Here is a 22,220-nt window from a genome sequence, read left to right as displayed (position 1 = left end):
TGGGCCAATCGGTTCTGCAATGGCTGTGACAGATTCTGGTTATATGAATGTGGAAACATTTTTAATTTATCTAGACCATTTTAGAAAACACACTAACCCCTCTGCAGAAGTCCCAGTTTTGCTTATTTTGGATAATCACATATCACATGTTTCCCTCCAGGCTATTACTTCAGCTAAGAAACACAACATACACATGGTTAGTATTCCTCCTCATAGCAGCCACCGAACCCAACCCTTGGATCGTGCTTTCTTTAGGCCATTGAAAGCCTATTATGATGATTTATGCGACAATTGGATCACATCGAATCCTGGTCAGCTATTAACTGAGTACCACGTAGCAGGTATATTTAATCGAGCATTCGAGAAAACAGCCACAGTAGAAAAAGCTACTCAAGGATTTCGAGTGACTGGAATTCATCCATTGGATATCAATATTTTTAATGATGAAGATTTTTTACCAGCCTCAGTAACAGAACAAGAACATGAAATTGATACTGTTGATCTTGAAGATCCTGACCTGCGTGGAAGAATTTGCTTTGAAGATAGTCTGCCTGAAAACTCTCAGTCTGCTCTTGTAGAAACAAGGAATGATGAGTCCAGCAACGTGGCTGCTCTAGGAAATCCTACTCCTGTCCCTTCCTCTTCCATTGATAGGACAAGTAACAGAGCTGCTCTGCAAAATCTTGCACCTGGGACTTCTAGTTCTCGTCAATCATCAGTGTCTCCCCATGATATTATTCCACTCCCGAAATTAAATATTAGAAGAAACCGTACGGGAAGAGGCCTAAAATCTACTCTTCTCACTTCGACACCTCACAAGGAACAACTCGAAGCACTACGGCAGAGAACGGTAGATCACGGGAAGAACGCCTACGAATCAAAAAATCAAAGAAGAGACTCTTTCAAAGTACTGATAACCCGAAGAAAAGAGTTGATGAAGAAATTGTGTCGTCGTCTGAATCAGAATCCCAATTTTCCCTTCATGAAAGCAGCGATGATTCTGCATTTGTAGTAACCAGCGATGAATCAGAATGTGACAACATTCCAGCTGAACTTCTACCCGGTGACTTCGTTGTGGTGAAAGTGTATGGAAAAACTAAATCATCATTCCATTTGTACGTGGCTAAAATCATTGAACTTGACGTTGATGGCTACATCGGTGTATTTTACAAAAGGGCTCCGCAAACTATGAGATTCAAGAAAACTGATGAACGATCGTTCTTTCATAAAGACGATGTTGTGAGGAAATTGCCTACACCGATTCAAAGCAGTTCTACTCGATTCAAAGACATGATAGGTTTTAAGACTGATCTGAGTGATTTGTTTTTGTTCTAAAGCTATTTGAGTTTAATTTTTAAAGTTATTGAAATCTTGGGATACCTACTTGTCAATTTAAAATTAGAGACTATTTTATGTTCTATGGTTATCATAATTCAGTTTAATACAGTAAATATAGCAAAAGTTATTGTAATAATTTTCTTCTTGCTGTGTGCGGCAAGAATCCGCAACATAGTACACCTGCGGAGGTCCGAATTTGCTTATGTCGATAAAATCAAATTCATACTTTAAACCATTAACTTTGCAGGTTCTAAAACTGGTGTTCATTTTAGCTGTATAAATAAGGTATCCATTTATGACATTTTGAGATTAAAAACTTAAGACCAAAAATTGACAAAAAATCAAACGTAAAAACTGCGGACCTTTACCCCCACCTACCCTAATATTACCACACCTTAAACGGTATTATGATCTTCGATTACACAGAAATTTTTGATTAGTTAGTCCTACAAGAATTTTTTTCAAGTGTTGTTCCTAAAACACTTTGCTACGCATCGACTGACACACACGTGCACAAAAATAATCTTACTTGTTTAACATAAAATGTCAGAGGTGATTTTGTAAATGCCATTGAAACGAATATGTATTCATTCGAATGTATTGGAAATGGAAACACGCATAAATGTGAGACATTCCATTCCAGAATGAAACCTTTAACACATATAACAAAATAGAAATGTTATACAAAAATTATGCAATTGTTCTACACTTACAGTTTTACAAATTAAAATAAAACATTATAATATATGCAGTGTTATATAATTACAAAGTGTAAGACTAACAAGGGAGGTTATCTAAGTGTGCCCCTCCGATTTCCATGAAACTTGGCAGGCGTATAGTGGGGCCCAAAGGAAGAAATACGTGTTTTTTTGTTTCAGCTAAAAAATGGTTTTAGGGGGCAAAGCCCCCTCAAATGTCAAGATTAGGACAAATTGAAGTGAGGATCTGACCCCTGTGTCCCTCCGATTTCCATGAAACTTGGCAGGTCTATAGTGGGGCCCAATGGAAGAAATATGTTTTTTTTTGTTTCAGCTAAAAAAACTGTTTTAGGGGGCAAAACTCCCTCAAATGTCAAGATGAGGACAAATTGAAGTGAGGATCTGACCCCTGTGTCCCCCTCCGATTTCCATGATACTTGGCAGGTGTGTGTATAAACGGGGCCCAAATGAAGAAATACGTGTTTTTTTGTTTCGGCTAAAAAACTGTTTTAGGGGACAACCCCCCCCCCCTCAAATGTCAATATGAGGACAAATTTAAGTGTGCATTTGACCTATGTGTCCCCCTTCGATTTCCATGATACTTGGCAGGTGTGTGTATAAACGGGCCCAAATGAAGAAATACGTGTTTTTTTTTGTTTCGGCTAAAAAACTGTTTTAGGGAGCAACCCCCTCCCCCCCTCAAATGTCAATATGAGGACAAATTTAAGTGTGCATTTGACCTATGTGTCCCTCTCCGATTTCCATGAAACTTGGCAGGTGTATAGTGGGGCCCATGGAAGAAATACGTGTTTTTTTTTGTTTCAGCTAAAAAACGGTTTTACAGGGCAAAACTCACTCAATTGTCAAGATGAGGACAAATTGAAAATGCGGATCTGACCCCTGTGTCCCCCTCCGATTTCCATGAAACTTGGCAGGTGTGTGTATAAACGGACCCAAATGAAGAAATACGTGTTTTTTTTTGGTTTGGGCTAAAAATCTGTTCTAGGGGGCAACCTCCCCTGAAATGTCAAGACGAGGACAAATTGAAGTGGGGATCTGACCCCTGTGTTCCCTTCCGATTTCCATGAAACGTGTTAGGTGTATAGAGGGGCGGCTAAAAAAACTGTTTTAGGGGGCAAAACCAGCCTCAAATATCAAGATGAGTACAAATTGACGTGTGGATCATCTGACCCCTGTGTCCCCCTCCGATTCCCATGAAATTTGACAGGTGTATAGAGAGGCCCTATGCCCCCTGTTTCTTCCTATGCCATATTTTCGTGGTTTCGGGGTCAGATCCCCACTTTAATTTCTCCTCATCTTGACATTTGAAAAGGGGGGGCTCTATACACCTGCCAAGTTTCATGGAAATCGGAGAGGGAGACTTAGACCTCCCTTGTAAGTGTATTAATTAATTACAAATCGCGCACACGCGTACACACACTATATATATATGTGTATGTATGTATATTATATATATATATATACAGTGCGTCCATTTCGATCTTCAGCCGAGAGATCGGGAGAAGCGTGGCGGGCGGCGCTGGCGGAGATGCCGACATTTGCGGCCTGTAATGCCCGCTTATGTTTATGGACATACGCAGACATGTATATAAATATTGCAAAACGAGCACTAACCTGTGTTATAATTTATCATCTGTATGTAATTCATCCAAGTTCTGCCCTTATTTACACAAAAAATACGCTTTAGAAACGATGTTAAGAGCCACAGATAATAAAACATTTTAATCATAGTTTTGACCAGTAACGTCCTGCTTAAGTTCATATCCTTGAAAGAGTTTTGTGCCGATGGGGATCATTTGGAGGTTTCGAATGTGCAACACTGTATCAAGATTACGCTGTAGACGAAACCGTTAAAAGTCAATGGTGTTCGTAAGCTTCCTTGCAATCCGTGCTCGAGTTTTTTGTTCCTTCGCGACAGAGCTGTGAATATAGTGGCGAGCAGATGTAAACCAAGAGCGTGTTAATTTCGTACTGTGCGCAAGAGTGTTATTATTGGTTACTTGCCGTTACTTGTTTGTGTTATTGCAGTGTGTATGTGTGTTGTGTCAGTGAGAGGATTGGAATGCCACCCGCAAGGTTCACGTTACGAGGGGGGCTGATAAGTTCTCGGCCCGACCCAGAAGGACTTTAGCTACAGGCACGAAAGTTTCAGGCTATTCAACGTATTCTCCCCGAAAGTCTACACTCTTGGCACTTGGTGGATATCAGTTTGTACAACTCTTATAACACAGGTTAGTGCTCGTTTTGCAATATTTATATAAATGTCTGCATATGTCCATAAAAATAAGCGGGCATTACAGGCCGCAAATGTCGGCATCACCGTCAGCGTTGCCCGCCACGCTTCTCCCGATCTCTCGGCTGAAGATCGAAATGGACGCACGGGTATTAGCAGGTAACAATATGTTATAAGCACATTCTTACTTTCCAAAGAAGCGCATGTGGGATAGCAAAACGGATCCGGATCCGAAAATTCCGGAACCGGATCCGAAAGTTTTGGATCCGGATCTGAAAGTTCTGGATCCGGGTCCGAAAGTTCTGGATCCGGATCCGAAAGTTCTGGATCCGGATCTGAAAGTACCGGATCCGGATCCCGATCTGAAAATTCCGGATCCGCGGATCCGGATCCGAAAAATTTTAGGATCCGGATCCTTGGGATCCGGAACCAACCGGATCCGGATTTCGGATCCGCAAGGATCCGGATCTGGCCATCCCTAGTATGAAGTGTATTGTGTAAAATTGGCTGATATGTAAGTACCAAATATTTTTGTATATTTATTTTTGTGTTCTTTGTGTAACAGTGAAGATGTTCATGTTTAGTGGTGGCCATGCCACAGGTTATGTTCTTTATTGAATAAATGTGTCATTTAAATGTGATCTATCTGATATCATTGAAGTGAACCGTAAGTCTACTAAAGCCTCCTCTACCTACCATTTTTAGATTTTAGGCTAAAGTTCATCTGTTAGTTAACAGGTCTCCCAAGGGAAACCTGTTATTGCCCATGGAACACCACACGTAGCATAGGGTCTACATGTGGCAGCGTTGCTCTCTTTTTTTTTTTTTGAATAAGTGGTGTTTTTTTTTTATTCTTGGTTGATTTAGTATACTCCACCAAACCCTCCCCATTACAGAGTCGCTGAATCTCTAAGAGTAGAATCATAAACTTAATAGCAATACATATTCATATAAAATAAAGTAAATCACCCTCATAAAAGTACCTGTATCAGTAAACCTATCGGCATCAGCACATGAAGTGGAGAGGGGTCGAATCTTGAGGTTAATTGGCAGGATGCTTCTATGGAACATGGTGACAATAAGACAACAGAAGGGGGGGGGGGGTGATTTGTGAAAAACTTGATGGCCGGAGAGGGATTTTCAAGAAATTGCATCTTAATTCTGCCACGTGGTCCAGCCAAATTTTGAACATCGGGCCTTTGCCCCCACGTCCCCCCTGGATTCTTAATTGTTGTACATTGCTTAAAATGTTGCCTTTTACTCATTTTTACATACAGAAATCAAATTATTCAAAACGATACATTAGTTTCAAAAATGTATCCCATAATATTACGATGGTAACAGAAGAAACAAAGGACTTTTTCAATCTCTGCTTTTAATAATAGTAACAATGCATATATTGTTTTGTAATTCAAGTATGTCATACCTTCATATGCATATTGTTTTGTAATTCAAGTATGTCATACCTTCATATGCATACTAAAGATAAAAAAAAGACATAACTGAAATATTATGTGTAGTTTTCAAGAAATGGAATGTTAATTGCTGTTGTGCGTTGCTAATCGAAATATCGACAATTCGTCCTCAACGGAAATACAGCCGTCGTTCCAAATTTGACAACCTAGACACTAAAGGTTAAAACTATTCTGCAAAAAATGTATAACTTTTCCTTTCACTATTATTGTTGAAATTGCAACTTTGGCCATTTGTGATTCAACTATTGTTTACCACTTTCCTGAATGCTTGTGTTCAATGCTAATAAATTACCATTCTTGTGTCCCTTTCTGCACATTTTAAGAGTTAAACCAAGTACTTTCTTTCATCTCTATAAGAAAATATTTTCACATGATCAAACATTGTAGCCCTATATCTACTTTTATCTACTGACTTCTATAGCATCTAATGTAGAAGCATTCGAAAGCAGAGAGGTAAGCGGTAGCTCAGACACATCAATACCAACCTTCTTCATGTCAATTATGTCGACACCATCGCTGTACAACACCAGAAGTTTCAGATTGCCTTTCCCAGGTGCAAACCTTATTTTCTTAATCCATCCTCGTCCAGTCTTCAAGTTCTTACATGATCTCGTTTTCAGATCCCAAATGCTTAGAACTCCGTCAACATCCCCTTGGACAATCTGGTCGTTTTTGAATGCAATACAGGTGACACTGCTTACTCCACTCTGGCAGGCAAAGGCAACAAGAAACATTTTATGAAAAGCTGAACTATTAATTTCAATTGAAAAAAAAATACAAAATTCTTCAATGTTATAATACAATACAGCATACAAAGAAAATTCACATGTAGATAGCCTAGCACAAGATTGAAGCACTCTAAAAAAAATTATACGTATTTTTATTATGCAAGTAAAAGATGGAAAAAAAGGCAGAATGGACATTCTTTGCTAAGGTATCTTCAACTTCCTTAACATTTATTAACCTCATCAGGAAAAAACAAAGGTTGTAGACAGACATGCTAATGTGTGACTGGATCTTCAGTTTAAAGTAGGACCTGGCCCAATGTGCCTCTACCAGGTATCGAGACCAACCCTGCTTCATTACAAGGTAGCAGAAATAGCGACTACCACTGAACTGACTGACAAGAACTGTTCACGCGATAACTTTCTGATTACAACTGGACTGAGAAATGGTATCTCGAACTATTTAAGGGGGATTCAAATTTCCGATCGTTAAAGCCGTTGGGCGAGTTCCGTCCTGGCGTTAACTGTGCTTTTTGCATAACGCTGACGTTACATTATTTCAACTGATTTCCTGTAGATTCGTGTGTCAGCTGAGTTATAAAGATCCGCTGGAGATTGCCATTGTTATGTGATTGTAAGAAGCTATTTCAGGCGCTTCAGCTGGACCCATTGGCGAAGAGATTACTCTATTGAGTTATGACGCCAGGGGTCCTGGGTTCAAGTCTTCAGCGTGACACGATACTATCAGTGAGGCTTTTTATGGAACAATCCCTGTTGGTGAAGGGAAAATTGTTAATACAAATTAATGGTCAGTAAATAAAAAATTACCTTAGTATAAAGAGTAATGAGTTCAACGTGCATGTAGTAAAAGCCTCTGTGACAAAGTGGTTAGCATGCTGCACTATGATTTCTGAGGTCCTATGTTGGTATTCTGGGTAAAGTACCGAAGCGTGTGTGTCCCATCATCCATTTCATTAAGTTCAACCTCATCATTGTGAGGCAGAAAAATGACATGAAACAAAGTAGAAAGATCACTGCCACTTAACATTTCCCCTTAACGCTGAACCACCCCTTGGAATATACAGGGATCCCAGTGTGTGATGCAATTTTAAAGCAGACTTTGAGAACATACTGTGGCTCAACGTAACTTTCTGGATTTGTATCCATATTGATACACGGACTCAAAGTGTGTCGTAAGTAGTCAGATTGTTGTAATCATTATATGATGCAGGAGGAGGTAGTAGAAGTCCCACACATTTAAAACATGCATTGCCCTGCTTTATACGATGTGTGCTCTCTTACATTTAAAAATTACTCTTTCATGGAAAGTGATTGATCGATACGGTTTATTTTACTTCCCTTTTCTGCCACTTCTAGCTAATTGAGAAGATGGGGACGAGTGATGATACGATGAATGTACACTCACAAACACCCACGTCTGGGCTGGGATTCAAATCCTGGATCGCTGACATCATAGCACGATGTGCTAACCAATTCACGATGGAGGTCGGCTCATTGGAAGTGAAAATAATAACTGCATAATACTCTGAATAACAGAGGACCATATACTAGCCACCATTTCGGCACTGTTTCCAACCATAAAGTCCCACAGGGTGTCTACCAAAATAACAAATCCATAATTCTTGATTTTTTCATGACTTTTTCTTGGCCTTTTTCCTCTTCTTTTAACATTATTTAATTGCCCCCTACTTAGGTATAGTTGCAAAATTAAGAAAATAAATATTTTCATTCAATGAAAAACTCCTACCACTAGGCCAGTTAAGATCAAAACAGAAGCTGTACTTTCACAAGAGATTTAGACTTGCTTTAATTATTAATGCATGTGAAAATTAATGCTTCAGACTTCATACTGGATAGGGAATGGACAAATTACTTTAATATTTTTACACAACTTCAAGCATACAAGAATGCAATTCTTAAAAAACAAAGTGAGCGAATCTTAACCACAACTAAATACAATTTTAGATTTCCAAATATTCAATTTTATCAAATCCCAGTAAAGGTAAATAACAATGCAAGTCCACTATATTGTAAAAAAAAAAGTAAAAAAAAAAAATTTAAAAAAATTCTTGACCAAAAGCATACTTTCCTGACTTTTTCTTGACAGGTAGACACCCTACCCTGTCCCAAGGTGAAAAGGTGGAGGGATTAAAAATCCTTTTTTTATTATTTCTAATTACTAAGGTATGCATGCTTGGATGTAGCAAAAAATTCAGTCTGAACAAAAAAAAAGTATCAATTGTTGTCTCCTCAAAATATAAAAAGTTTTGAGAGAACTACATAATTGAGCATTGAGGCTAATACCATATAGGTTAAGAATATGTTCACAGATGTTCCATGCTTACCTCTGGAGGTACTTTGATGCAATCACGTATAACATTCCCTTCCACAGTGAAGTGGTACAGTTGGCTGTTGGTGTCAGTGAAGACAAAATGCTCCTTCGCCACAAGCTGCTTCTCCTGGTTATCCATACGACCTAAACCACAAATCAATACATCAAATTACTTCATTACACTTAATTACAGCTGTATACTCACGATAAACACGTAGAAAAATTATAAGAATTTCCCTAACATGCCTGTCAATTTATAATGCCAATGACCATCTCCTAATTGCATACATGCATATTTAGATTTTAATGGAAATACGAAATGAGTACAGTTTTGGACTTTTTGAAAGGTGTAAGGTATATTTTTGCCATATTTTGTCAGGAAATTACACAAAATTATTAAATGAAATCAAATACACAATGTACATACATCTCAAACATGAAATTTAAGATTTAATTTAAACAACACTTCTTGAAATCACACAACTATACAATAAAGTAGGGTTGCCCAATACAAAATTTTGGCTGATACCGATAAAATAAAAGGTAAAGGGTTCCCCTGTGCTTAGCACCACGCCATGAAGGCGTATAGGGGGTGTGGGGGTAACGCCCCACACTTTCTTGATCCGGTCGTGAGTGGGGGTGATGTGATCAGCATCACGCCCCTGACCGCCTTTACCCCCCAGGGTTTTCCCCAAGTACCCATGTTATTCGACGCTGAGTGGGCGCCGGGGCCGCTTCCATCGTTAGAAAAGTTCCCGGATTTGAACCGGCCGGGGATCGAACCCGGGACCTTTAGCATGGTAGTCAGACACGTTACCGACTGAGCCACCGCGGCCACCGATAAAATACCAATATAAAATTTACTGATACCGATAACTCATATTCTATCGATCCAATATTAAATTCCAAATGGTTCTTGGAGAACCTGAATGATTCATTGAGCACCTTAATAAATGTATGTTACCAGATGACTGCAATGCAAAAGAAGCTGCATATTTACACACTTAATTTTAAAAAAGATAGGGAATGGAGATTGTATGTTTATATTCAAAAAAATTACAATACAATGGAACAATATTAATTAAATTGTAAGATATAATAGACATATATAACAGATAGGTAATTTTATCGATAAACTGATATACCTATATCAGATGATACTGGTAGAGTACTGATTAATCTGGTCCATCCCTATGATAGTCACAAGATGATATCATCTCACAAATAACTAAACTAACAAGATGTCATATTAGGGAAAGGAATTTGTCTTACTGTTACTATGGAACTCTCAAAATACTTACTCAGTTCTCCTGGTGTTGAAGACACAGCTAGATTAGTTGGTTCTGCCTGCTCCTTCTCTTCTACAGATGCCAATTTTTTCTTTAAAGCCTTTAAATTATGTATTGGAGACCATTCCTGGAAAACAAATGATACAAAATAAGTGTCATTTCTTACCGATGACTATTGCTTTAAAAGGATCATTCAGCACTCTTATGTTATGGTGCTTTGAGTGTGGTTGAAGTCCGAATAAATGTTGCTGTTGCATCTGCAAGAATGTTTTACAGCCAATGTCACTGTGAATTAATATTGTTACTGAATCCATTGATTAACAATACTTGGACTAATATACTTACTGACTCCAACCAATAGGTACCAATGCCTGAAAATTGAAATGTTGGTTAACATTAGTGTAGTCATCATGATCATCCTTTGCCCTTTCCTGCCTTTGACAGGGTAAGTACAGTAATATTTCTTAATAACGGACAGGCCTATGGGAAAAATAAATGTCCGTTATTAAGAAGTGTCCGCTATTCAGAAAAAAGTGTAGGATGTTACACAATAGGATAAGCATATTACAGTATGTACTTTACAAACATAATGTTTTTTTTTCCTACATTCAAGGAACAAAATACTGTACTACATACGGTGAATTTAAATTTACTAAAGTCAAGATAACCACAAAGAATACTGTCTACTGTCTGCACTTTTAAAAAAAATATGTTCGGTGTAACATGAAACAATGCACGCTAGTTTGAAATACTGGCCATTGTTGCATTGAATTTCAGGAAGACCGTTTTCTTTCACGCTGTCCGTTATTAAGAAGTTTTATTTGCGTTGGGGAGGTAGTTTTCAGTTTCCGCGTCCGTTATTAAGAATGTCCATTATTGAGAAGTAATATTTCCATTAAACCTCATGTATTTCTGCCGGGGAATTTAGAGGTGTCCGTTAGGAGAAGCCCCTTCATTTTCTTCTGGTCTTCCAGCACTCCTCTCTTTCTATGGTATTCCAATCTTGTTTTCTTCTCCTAACACTCTCCATTATCTACTCTTTGCACCATCATCTTGGTCTCCCCTTTGGCCTTGTTCCCACTCCTTGTGCATTGTAAGCTCTTACAGGTAGTCTTTCTGCACCCAACCTCTTCATGTGTCTGAACCATCTCATCCGTGCCTGATCATATTCTGTCCTGAAGCTTCACCACACCCACTCTCTGTCGGATCTCTTCAGTCCTTATTCTATCCCTTCTAATCTTGCCCAATATACTCCTTAAAAATTTCATCTCCACTGCCTGCATCTTTCGTTCTTCTCTGTCACTGTCCAAGTATTCCACTTTGATTATGCATCACTTTACCAAAAGTTTTGTTTTAAAATATTCAATAACTGTATCAGTAAATTAAAATATAAAGTTATATAATTACAATTTCTAGTTCTTCAGACAATACTTGTGCAAAATAAATGAAAACTTTGAATTTTACATAATTGTTTTGGATAATTTGACTCAACGAAAGTGTCACATGGTATTTTATCAGGGGGGGGGGGAGGGAAGTATCTGTTGCGATCCAACCGACATTTTCCGATACCGACACACTGACATAAGGTCAGCCCTATTTAAAATAGAACAAAAAATACATATTAATCGTAGGTTCAACCTTCACCACGAGTAAAAAGAGAAAAATTGTTCACCTGAAGATGAAGATGATGGTGTTATCTTGAAACAAGTATAGTAGGCAAAAAGGCAGACAATGAGTAATGTCCAATTAACATCATATGTTGATGATAAAAAAATACTGTCACTAAATTCAGACAAATAATGGACTTACTTACTTTCAACCCAAGGTTAAATGCAAATGCTTAAGTACAACCATACCCCTGGTAAGCATATATGAAAATTAACTCATATTTATCAACAATCTGAATGCTATTGTGTACAAATTTTCATAAATAAAAACTTAACGTAGCTTACCAATGCAGTCACTAGAGGAAACTTCTTTGGCATGGTTCTCAAGACACTCAGGTTTTTCAAATCCCATAATTCCAGTGGACCATCCTTCAAAACCAAAACGAAATATTGCCTGCCCAAACAATGAAAGAGAAAGTTTTAAAAAAGTGATTCCAATATATGTATGAAACATCAAAATTGGTACAGAACTTCTAAGGAATTATTGTGATCATTAAAAGCTCTAATTAGGTGAGAATAGGTGGGAATGTAGTACTCAGAAATAAGCCAAATGTAATTTAGTTCTATACGTAAGACAAAGGAACTTACTAAATACAAAGGAAACAGCATGAAATGCATGTTAGAACTTATGATAATTAAGAAACAGAAGAATTTTTCCTTGAAAATATGTACATATACCCTAGAGTTCACTAATTTTTAGTTACATCATACACACGCTTGATCAATGAAGCATGAGGTCCATCTTCAAAGCAAGCAAGCAACCTGTAACTGATGCAACCCAGAAAAATATAATTTAACTTGCAACAACCTATGGGCATATTCAAAAAGTATATTGTTTAACCCCTTCCCTGTGGGTGACATTGAAGGGAAGTGCTTCCAAAAATCAATTAACTCTATGTAAATGCAACCGCAAAATCGTTTCAACATAAATAACAAAAAATGAGTACAAAAAGACTTACCGAATAATAAAGTGAAGGAAAACAATTTATATACAGACTGTGCTAACATAATGAAGCTAGAAAGCAATCTACATATAGACTCTGCCGCAAATTGTAAACTGCATGAAAACAATCATTATTAAAAAAAAATGTAAAAAAATATTTTTCAGGAACCAACAAAGCATTAAGAATGAATTGTTTGCTCAAAAAACTAATAAAAGCACAATAAAGTGGTGTCTATGAAAATGACTTGCTGTAATACAACTTATTGATGTCACTTCTCTCTACACCAACATACCTCACTCCCATGGCCTCCGCTCCATAGAATTCTATCTCAATAGCAGACCCAAACCTCACAACCCCAGCACCAACTTCCTGACCCACCTAGCCCACCTTGTCCTCACTTGTAACAACTTCACCTTTGAAAACCAAAATTTCCTACAGATCCGAGGTACAGTCATGGGTACCAGAATGGCCCCATCCTATGCAAACTTCTTCATGGGCAAACTTGAGCAAGAGTTTTTGGCTACCCAACCCCTTCAACCCCTCCTCTGGCTCCGCTTCAACGACGACATCTTCATGATCTGGACACACGGAGAACCATCCTTGTCAGCTTTCCAGGACCAACTTAACCACTTCCGTTCCCTCAAATTCACCTGGATGCACTCCCCCAACCAGATAACCTTCCTGGATGTGGACGTGCACATCGAGGGAGGACCCCTGACTACCTCCATCCACCATAAAACCCACCAACCACATGCAATACCTACACTTCTCCAGCTCCCACCCGTTCCACACCAAAAAAGCCATTGCATTCTCTCTGGCCCTCAGGGGACAGCGCCTGAACACTTCACCCACCTCCCGCCAGAATTATAACCTCCGCCTACACCAGGCCTTGGTTAACCGTGGATATCCCTCCATCCTGGTCACCAAGCAAATATCGCGAGCTGCCTCACATACCACTACCACCAAGAAACCTGCTGCCACCAACCCACCTGCACTCATCACACAATATCATCCCCACCTCAACAAAATCAGGCACACACTGCACTCTCTTCTCCCAATTCTCCACAGTGATCCTGAAACCAAAAACATATTTCCCGACAAACCCAGAGTGGTTTTCAAACGCCCCCCCCAACCTCCAAAACATCCTGGTCCACAACACTCCTTCACCACACTTCCAACACCCCCCTGCCCATAAATGCAACCGCCCCAGGTGCAAGACCTGCCCCATCCTCATCACTTCTCACACCCTCCAGGTGCACACGGCCACTGGCAAATTTACCCTCCATCCCAAAGGGACCTGCCATGCCTCAAACCTTATCTACATCCTCACCTGCAACATCTGTGGTGATTTTTACCTGGGGGAAACATCAACAGCCCTCAACCTCCCCATCAATAACCACCGCTCCTCTACCCACAACCTGGACTTCACTGTCGCCATCCACACCAACCACCACAACATCAGTTTCAACGACTGCTTCCAGGTAGCGATCATCCATCTCCTACCCCAACCAGCCAACACCTCTGTTCGCAAAAGATGGGAGAGGGCCTATATATCCGCCATGAGTGCAACCACTCCTCCTGGCCTGAACAAGGCCACCCAGTAATGCCAAACCCTCACCCACCCTCCCACCCCCCCTCCCAACTCATCCTACACACTCACAGTTTACGACGAGCCTGGTGACGAAACAGTGTTTTTTCCGTTCTACGCACCGCTTCTTCTTCGATGGGGACCTGGCAACTCTGCAGGGCCCCAACTTCCGGTTCCGTCTATTTCTCCTCACACCGATGATGCTATGAAATTAGCGAAAATTTTGAATTTTTCTACTGTCCGGTGAGTGTTTCCTTTTACCTTCTTTGATTTATTTATATATATATATACCATTTTAGAGAGTTTATGTATAGATCCGGTGCAGTTAATGAGTTAATGCGTAAAAAAGTTATGGTATTCAGGACTTCTGTAAGTCCTTGAAGAATGTGAAATTTGTTTTGGTGTTCTTGAAATTGATTTTCATGCAGTTCATGAAGCTTGTTCTTGCATGAAATGCATGGGCTGGGAGGCAGCTTTGTTCTGTGAAAATCATCTGCTAGTTGCACACACTGCACATACATGATTTCTTCAACCTGCACTACTTTAAAAAATACAAGATAATTTGAACTGAATGCAATGTGAAGCAAAATGCTCAAGGTCAGTGTGTCTAACCTGCTCTTAACTCTTAATTGTTACTGTCAGGTCATGTATGATCCAACAGATTTTCAGTAATTGTTACTACGTAGTGTATTTCAACTAAGCTATCTCCTGGCTATGTGGTTGTCTTTTCTTGATTTTCCATTTCCAATGAATAGCATTACATTAGTTATTCCAAAGCTAATTTGAAATGTGTTTTGTATTATATTTAAAGACTCGCGTACTTTCGACGTGGCCAAGGCCACGTCTTGTACGCTCGCATGCATGACCTTCGGCCACTTTGTGGGCGTAATCATATTATAGATGGGGTAAAATGTCTGCATGTTGTATTGGATGAAGGGGAACAAGTGTATAACTTCACTAATTTTAAAAGTTTAGAAAGTAACGTTGTGTGTGTATGGGCTGTAATAAGGCACAAATATTCAAAGCATTATTGTCTATTTTCTTAATAATAAACTGAGTAAGTAATAACCGTTTCAAGATTATTATCTGGATGTCTTGCATAAACGAATTCAATAGCGACACTAAATTGGAAATGCAATATTTACGTCTTTTGTCATTTTCACATTTTTAAACGTAATTGGAAAATTATTGTCTTCCTTTATTTCCCTCAAATTCCTACCTTGCCTCTGTAATAAATTCTGATGCTTGTATTTTGAAATTCGAAAAGTCTAGCACAATTCCCTTACAGTAGTTTTCGGGGTGAAAATAAATTTTCTTTAAGTTCCCTAGGAACGTCCGTTTCCATGGACAACAACAGGGCACGGCAAGCTCTAAGGAATTGCATGTCATTATAATCCCTAAACATTTAGTTAAAACAAGCACGACGTAGATATTTACGCATTTAGTATAACAATATATACGTAATTGTATCTGGGCTGAATATTCTTCTTATGTAGATGTCACCCTTGTTTCAGGCACCTTTTCAAAACCATGAGTCCATTCATCTGTGTGCTATTGATCTGTGAGAAATATAATCTATCTCGACAATTAAGAATTGAAGGAAACAATGTGTGCTGAAAAAAATGCCCGTGGCAACGGTTGCTAAGGACGTGAGAAAAGGGCATTTTCACCCTTAAGGAAGGGCCGATTGAGAGATTTTTGAATTTTCTCGGCCTTTCGGGACGATTTCATGGGGGGTCGTAATCGGGCATTTTTCGCCTCCGGGGCTTCCTTCATGGAGAACATTTATGTCAGTGAGTCAGTGAGTGAGTGGTGGGATTGGGGCTTTATATATATTGGATTAATAAAGTTTTTATATATATTGGATTAATAAAGTTTACTTAATTGAATTCAGATATGACCTGAGAATAGAATTAGCATGGCAAAAATCACACTATTGTTAAAAGATTAATTTGTGATTAAAATGAGCAATAATGTCTGCAGTACAGTTAGTTTCTACTGGAAAAAATTTAATCTCACATGGGCATCATGTAGAAACTATTTTATTTATTTATATATTTATTTGAAAAATTCTGAATACAGATAAAATCCATTTTATATCAGGATGTCAACAGAGGATAAAAGAAATTAACAAATGAGAAGCACGGGCACACAAACACACGCACACACACATATATATATAACAAGAACTAAATATGCTGACCAAGTCAGTAATTTATTTTATTAAAAACATAAACTAAACATAACGTTTCAACCTTCTAGCAAGGTCTTCTTCGGACTCTGTATCAAGTACAAATGTAACAAGATACAAAAACAGGGCATTATATATACACACAAACATTACTCCCTCCAGACTATTAGAAAGTTGTTCTGGAACTTTCTAGCAGGTGGTTTTCCCTTGTCAAATGTACTTTCACCTAAAAGGCTAAACATATTTACTTACATATAGAATGTGGTTGGACTCTTTTTATCTCACGCTCTTTTTCCTTCATTTTTCTTCCTTCTTCTCTCCTCTTTCTCTCTTGTCCTTTCCACTCTTTCTAACACCTTCTTCCATTCTTTGTTTAACTTCAGTCCCCCATTCCAGTTCATTGTGTCTTCTTCACCTTTCTTCTCTACTTCCTTGGCCTCCTTCCATTTTCTCACTAGTATTCTCTTTTCCCTTCCTATCTGCTTAGCCTCATCCCACTCTATGTCATGTCCTGTTTCTCTCGTGTGTTTTAATATCGCATTTCTCTCTCTCTTAAGTCGTACATCATCCCTATGTTGTTTCAACCTGTCTTTCAGCCTCTTTTTCGTTTCTCCTATGTACACACTCTGACATGCTTTACATTTCACTTCGTAGATAATCCCTTCCTCTTTCTCTTCTCTGTTTTCCTTTTTCTTGTTTGCATTATTTGCTATTCTTAAGATGCTTCTCCCTCCCTTCCTGTAAGTTTTAATGAACGCTTTCCTAAGCACTTTGCATATCTATTTTGTGGTCTTCCCCATACTCCTTATTCCAAACCTTCTCTCTTTTTCTTTCTCTTCCTCATTTTCTTTCTCTTCCAATTCTCCCCTGCCCCTTTTCTTCCTTCTTCTGTTTATGTCCAGTCTATCCTCCTCCTCGTAGTCATTCTTTTCCAGCTGTTTCCATAGGCTGATGTTGATGAAAAGGAAGAGACGACAAGAAATTGAAATCGCTTGGCATCAGAAGAAGTGTGCAGCAGGGGTATTCTGCCACAAAAGAAGTGATGTAAGGGAGATTACAAAAGGAAATTTTATAAAGAATATGGAGGACAGAATAAAGAAAATATGCACGAAAGAATGTGAAAAAGAAGGCAAAATAAATAGCCTATGGAAACAGCTGGAAAAGAATGGCTATGAGAAGGGGGATATACTGGACATAAACAGAAGAAGGAAGAAAAGGGGCAGGGGAGAATTGGAAGAGAAAGAAAAAGAGAGAAGGTTTGGAATAAGGAGTATGGGGAAGACCACAAAAAAGATATGCAAAGTGCTTAGGAAAGCAGGCATTAAAACTTACAGAAAGGGAGGAAGAAGCATCTTAGGAATAGCAAAGAATACAAACAAGAAAAAGGAAAACAGAGAAGAGAAAGAGGAAGGGATTATCTACGAAGTGAAATGTAAAGCATGTCAGAGTGTGTACATAGGAGAAACGAAAAAGAGGCTGAAAGACAGGTTGAAACAACATAGGGATGATGTACGACTTAAGAGAGAGAGAGAAATGCGATATTTAAACACACGAGAGAAACAGGACATGACATAGAGTGGGATGAGGCTAAGCAGATAGGAAGGGAGAGGAGAATGCTAGTGAGGAAATGGAAGGAGGCCAAGGAAATAGAGAAGAAAAGTGAAGAAGACACAATGAACTGGAATGGGCGACTTAAGTTAAACAAAGAATGGAAGAAGGTGTTAGAAAGAGTGGAAAGGATAAGAGAGAAAGAGGAGAGGAGAAGGAAGAAAAATGAAGGAAAAAGAGCGTGAGATAAAAAGTCCAACCACATTCTATATGGAAGTAAATATGTTTAGCCTTTTAGGTGAAAGTACATTTGACAAGGGAAAGCCACCTGCTAGAAAGTTCCAAAACAACTTTCTAATAGTCTGGAGGGAGTAATGTTTGTGTGTATATATAAAGCCCTGTTTTTGTATCTTGTTACATTTGTACTTGATACAGAGTCCGAAGAAGACCTTGCTAGAAGGTTGAAACGTTATGTTTAGTTTATGTTTTTAATAAAATAAATTACTGACTTGGTCAGCATATTTAGTTTTTTATAATCATGGAAACAAGGCTTAATGGTATTATAACAAGAATAAAAACAATAACAACTAGGGCACGACAAATATTAATTGCTCTTCAGCTGAAGGCCTGCTTGGATATAGATGGATGCCTGGAGGATCATTTAATGAATTGTACCTGTTTGTAGCATATACAGAAGTGATCTTTGTTCTAGGGATAGCCTGTTGTACATGTTGTACATCTGCAAATGAACAAAACACCACAACCCAGTCATTAAAATAACTGGTTTCACCATGTTCATGAGGGGTGTTATTTTGTTTTGAAATTTGTGCTTCGTTATGACTTAACCCTAGAACACTACCGTACGTAAAATTTATGTTTGCTTCACGCTCAATTCCCTCCCCTACCTCCCACATCGCACCCACCTACTCCTCCGCCTATGGTATTCCTCGGGCATTCTGTCAGGCGTGTGGCAGCACTGTGGTAAGGAGGGCGGAAGCAGTGAACGTCTTCAGTTTGTGCGTTATTTGGGACTCTGTACGTCAAAAATACGTAGCGATAGTAACAGAAGAAAAATCTTGCACGCAATTTTGACGTGCATGTAGTAATAACGCCATTTGTATTCACCTGCCGCTAGTAATACGCGTAGTAAAAATGTCTGAAAAACGTCTGACAACTGATAAAATTTGCGAACTTTTGGTAAGTTGTGAAGAAGAAGAGCTGCTGGAAGAGAATGAAGAAGATATTTTGGAAGTTGAGGACTTTGACATCAGTGATTATGATAGCGACACCGACCCAGAATATGTTCCTATAAGGCCAAACAAAACAAAATTGTGTCTTTAATTTCAACAATGCACAAAGATGCAACAATCAACAGTGAATGTAAGAAACCCAAAATCATTTTGACCTACAATTCTACAAAGGGTGGAGTAGACGCTTTTGATCAAATGTGGCAACAAATGAATGCTGGAAGAAAAAAAGTGATTGCCCCTCTCATTTTTCTATAATATGATCAACATCGCAGCAATCAATGGATACATTATTCACTCACAACTTCTTCAACAATCAGGGCAACTCATAACAGAGACCATTCTCACGAATTCAGTTCATGCTTCACCTCCATGAGAATTTGACCAAGATCTGGCAAGAGCAAAGGCTAATAAATCCGGGACTGTCACAGGAGTTAAGAAAGTCAATTTTGAAGGTACTAGGAAAGGAAGAGACAAGTACAGTAGCAGCCACGTCACAAGGAAACAGAAAGTATTGCAGTTTCTGCAACTACATGAAAAGGAGGATTACAACTACGTACTGCTCCTGTGGGAAGCCAATTTGTGGTGAGCATCAAAACAAAAAGTGCCCCGACTGTGGATAATTCCAGAAATGCACTATTTTTTTCTAAGGTGTCTTTTCATTCCTTATTAACAATGTTATAATTATTTGCAAAATTTGTTTTCATTGTGTATTTTTCACATTAATTCTTAACATACGTACAAGTTTGCCAACTAATACATTATTTTCATATATTCTGTATTTAATAAAGCCATGCTCATATATTTTATAAAGAATAAGAACTCCAAAATGTAGAAAACAAACAAAATAATATTAAAAAATATTTGTCACTTTGATTTTGTAAACTAAGGTATATGTTAAAAATCATTCACTGCATGTACGTAATATTTACGTAGCGGTAGTTATACAGTAATATGGGAACACAGTAGTGTTCTAGGGTTAAGGAGTCTTGGTTCAAAGACAAGAAACAATTACAATTTTGTTCACATTGCTCCTGATTGTGGAGAGTTTGGAGTTAATGTTATCACACACAAACACACAACTCCACAGAATTTTTTTTCTCCAGATCATTTAACAAAAAACAAATACTGACTGTATCTACTTACTTCAGTGGAGACACTTTCACCATGTCAATGGGCTGTTCTTCATTCCTATCATTTCTTAAAGGAATGGAATTTCCTGTCAGTGTGTCTGTCAACGAAAGCTCATTCTTTACTTGGCCTTGAGATCCAGCGATATTTGGGAAAGCAAATGACATGAAGCTCGTAAGGTTAGTCCACTCGATACCCCTGCATAAGAAATTAAATCTTTATTATCATTCAATGCCTCTAATAGCTTACACATTATGAGTCTTAATTATAAATCAACTGTTCTACAGGCAAAACTTGTTCATTCCTAAATTTTGTATTGTACTAAAGTTTCAAAATAACAGAAAACTTGGTTAGAAATAATAAGTCATTCATTTTAGCTGTAACTATATTCTTTGGGCTTTTGGTTACTTTGCATTGTCTTGCTACATTTATAGCTTAACTACTATAATGCTGAATTCATTTAGGGAACAAGTGAAAAGAAGTGTCTAAATTTTACCTAGAACTTACAGCTTTGTATTGCAAACACATCACAGCCTAGTCATAAATAAATGACTGGTGGACCCTAGTGTGCACGCATGCACACACACACAAAATTACTTTCAGAGGTTACACAATTAGCTTCAGAGGCTGCGATTGAAAGCATACTGTTTACAAACACACAATTTGCATTTAGAAAAGTATTCCACATTTTTTACTGCAGTGCTTATGGTTGATGTACAATATATGAATTTTAAACTAAACCAATGTTATATAGAGATTGCTTCACTTCAAACATCCCCATTTATTTTGTTTCCATGGGACAACTACTCCACTCGGAGTTATAATTTTAAAAAAAATCAATCAGCAAGTAAGAGTAAGGAAAAGTAAGTTTGCTTCCTCGTATGTTAACTCTAGATACAGTAGTTTTTCCCATAAAAAAAGGTAAATTGGAAAATTATAGGGGGGGAACACCCTGCATAAACAACCATTACAAACTTTCCCCTTCAATACACGTTACAAATAATGCTCACCTAACAGGGCACGAATGAACTGCTAATTCTTTCTCCACGGTGCCCGTGGCCATGTTGTACACCTGCACCATTCCACTGGAAGTGCCTCCAGCCATCAGAGGAACGTACTGCTGGTAATTCCGAGTAGTGAGTGGAGGACACATGCGGATGGCGAACAGAGGAGAAGCCACTCCAGGCAGCAAGCCAGTGATCAGAATTCGCAATGGCGGAACTGGAGCTGGGTTTTCCTGCATCATCCAAAATCAGAAAGTAACGTCTTTACAGCACTTATCACATATGAATCAATATGAAAAGGTTATCAATATAATAACATTATAGAAATATGCTTGTCAAAAGTCACTACACAATACAAAATTTATGTTTCCAAATTGCTCACACAGGTTGCCTGCCCTTATTGGCATGCTGGGAGCAAACAAAAAAGTAACGTGCTATCATCTACATCCTAGATTGCAAAATCTTTCAACCATTTTCAATTTTATGATTGCTTACTAGTTTTCTGTTTTTACTCTTGCTTTGATTGTAGTATCCTGATTCGGCTTACGAGCTCTGGGTTTATGGCACCAGACCGACCAGTCACTCGCAAGTCTTAAGTTAGCTAATTTGTGTACTATAAAAAAGATTAACACAAAAGGAAATAAACCACTAATATCGAATTTTTACCTTGTATTTGAAAATAAACCTTAAACTCCAATATTCACTACATTTTACACTATAAACAGTGGTATCAACGTTTCTTCTTATGCTGTTCTTATGCCAGAGAAT

General features: G+C 38.3%; 1 protein-coding gene across 3 annotated transcripts in view; it reads right to left on the bottom strand.

Moving 5' to 3' along the window:
• Positions 1 to 22,220, bottom strand: part of LOC146003927 (WD repeat-containing protein 11-like) — a 76,474-nt gene that overhangs the window by 22,327 nt on the left and 31,927 nt on the right. For all 3 annotated transcript variants that reach the window (XM_083142429.1, XM_083142431.1, XM_083142430.1), the window contains exons 11-16: positions 21,459 to 21,685; positions 20,464 to 20,646; positions 12,085 to 12,193; positions 10,145 to 10,259; positions 8,857 to 8,987; positions 6,251 to 6,472 (exon numbers count right to left, since the gene is read on the bottom strand). In XM_083142429.1, coding sequence (XP_082998555.1) covers positions 6,251 to 6,472; positions 8,857 to 8,987; positions 10,145 to 10,259; positions 12,085 to 12,193; positions 20,464 to 20,646; positions 21,459 to 21,685 — 987 coding nt within the window. The remainder of the gene's footprint in view (positions 1 to 6,250; positions 6,473 to 8,856; positions 8,988 to 10,144; positions 10,260 to 12,084; positions 12,194 to 20,463; positions 20,647 to 21,458; positions 21,686 to 22,220) is intronic.

This window comes from Lepisma saccharinum, chromosome 21 (assembly GCF_977018435.1).
Source record: "Lepisma saccharinum chromosome 21, izLepSacc3.1, whole genome shotgun sequence".
Classification (NCBI taxonomy): Eukaryota; Metazoa; Arthropoda; class Insecta; order Zygentoma; family Lepismatidae; genus Lepisma; species Lepisma saccharinum.
This window is presented reverse-complemented; position numbering and strand designations above follow the sequence as displayed.